At 42.5% G+C, this 1,616-nt stretch overlaps 1 protein-coding gene across 1 annotated transcript in view; it reads right to left on the reverse strand.

Moving 5' to 3' along the window:
* Positions 1–273: 273 nt before the first annotated feature.
* Positions 274–1,616, reverse strand: part of si:dkey-230p4.1 (trichohyalin) — a 30,831-nt gene continuing 29,488 nt past the window's right edge. Inside the window, exon 32 of the mRNA XM_063212919.1 lies at positions 274–1,037. Coding sequence (XP_063068989.1) covers positions 810–1,037 — 228 coding nt within the window. The 3' untranslated portion in view covers positions 274–809. The remainder of the gene's footprint in view (positions 1,038–1,616) is intronic.

Here is a 1,616-nt window from a genome sequence, read left to right on the forward strand (position 1 = left end):
TCCGGAGATGTTACCTATTTGGCCTTAATAATAATAATAATACTGTAATAATAATACTGTAATAATAATAATGAAATACACTATAGACATATTTAGATCACATTCTAACCCTCTAAACACCCAAGGACGTTATGAAAATAAAATAATACAACAGTATTTGTAATTATATTTGTTCTAGGCCTATTAACATTTCACTGCTTTAGAAAGTAAAATGTGGTGTGGTTGACAAAAGACTGACTTTTACGTATAATGCCTTACACACTGTACAAGTGATAAAAAGTAAAGGTTTTTAATTTGTTTATAATTTCAGTAAAAAACAACAACACACTGAATGTTAATATATAACATGCTTTGTAAAATAAATAACAGAATACTTAAAGAACACAAATATAGTGCACTTGATAGTAATAGGCAGAAACTGTCCAAAACCTTGGAATGTATTAAGCTTAATAGGTACACAGTTAGCTATTTGTGCAAGTAAAAAAACAACAAAAAAGAAAATAAATCACAAAACACTGGAACGGCGTTGATAATCTATTGTTGCAAAAACAATAAATATGACAGAATAAATATAAGTTCATGAAATAGAACACATATTTGTCTTTGTGCTTTTAGAGAATTCACATGAATTCACCCTGAGTTATTCTACATAACGACATACATTATAAAAACAAACATTAAGATAATGTAACATTTTACAAACAACAGAAATGGCAACATGAAGATTTACAAGACGGTAAACGCTACAGACTGACTGGCAAGTCTGCAAATTACACCTCCCACCCTGACCCCATCTCCTCCCTCCCTCCTCAGGATTGGCTAAGAGAGAGCCGCATCTCCTCCTCCCTGATGCTCCTGTCCAATCGCTGCGCCTCTGACTCGAGCACAGCGCTGACTGGCTGCTGGGAGACGGTGGCCAGGGATTGGTTGAGCTCGAGGCGGAGGGCCTCCAGCCGCAGGTGGTTCTGCTGGGAGCGCTGGATGAACTCTGACCTCTCGCGCTGGTCCAGGGCCAACACCAGACGCAAGTGGTGCACCTGGGATACAGTGCAAACGTTAGATATGGAGTGTGTGTGTGTGTGTGTGTGTGTGTGTGTGTTTCCTGAGGTGGTGATGTCATTTCCTGTGGTGGTGATGATGGGGTAAATTTCATTATCCTAACTCCGGTCCTCAAGTGCTTGTGGCCTTGTGATGAAATCACAAAACGTCAAAAGCTAGTTTCTGATTTGCAAACAGGAATGGGGAAATGTCCCCAAAAAGTTGTTGTGGCTAGGCTGAAAGCGGGGAAACTTTGTTGTTTTCTCCACGGAGGCGGGGCGTCAGCAAATTGCGAGTCCACAAAGCACAAGTCGAGGACGGGAGTTTGGAGAATGGACCGTACCCAGTGGTGTTGTGGTGGCGTTGTTCGCTCCTAGTGTTGCTCCTGGTGTTGCTGCTCGAGGTCAGCAGCACGAGCTGTGCGTTTAGCTTGCTTAGCTTGGGTGTGTGTGTGCGTGTGCGTGTGCGTGCGCGTGTGTGTGTGTGTGTGTGTGTGTGTGTGTGTGTGTGTGTGGCCCAGGGCAGAACTAGCCACAGGTGCATTGCAGTGCATTTCCTGTGGTGTTGGTGTAAGTGTT

Source organism: Engraulis encrasicolus, chromosome 13 (assembly GCF_034702125.1).
Source record: "Engraulis encrasicolus isolate BLACKSEA-1 chromosome 13, IST_EnEncr_1.0, whole genome shotgun sequence".
In the NCBI taxonomy this organism is placed as follows: domain Eukaryota; kingdom Metazoa; phylum Chordata; class Actinopteri; order Clupeiformes; family Engraulidae; genus Engraulis; species Engraulis encrasicolus.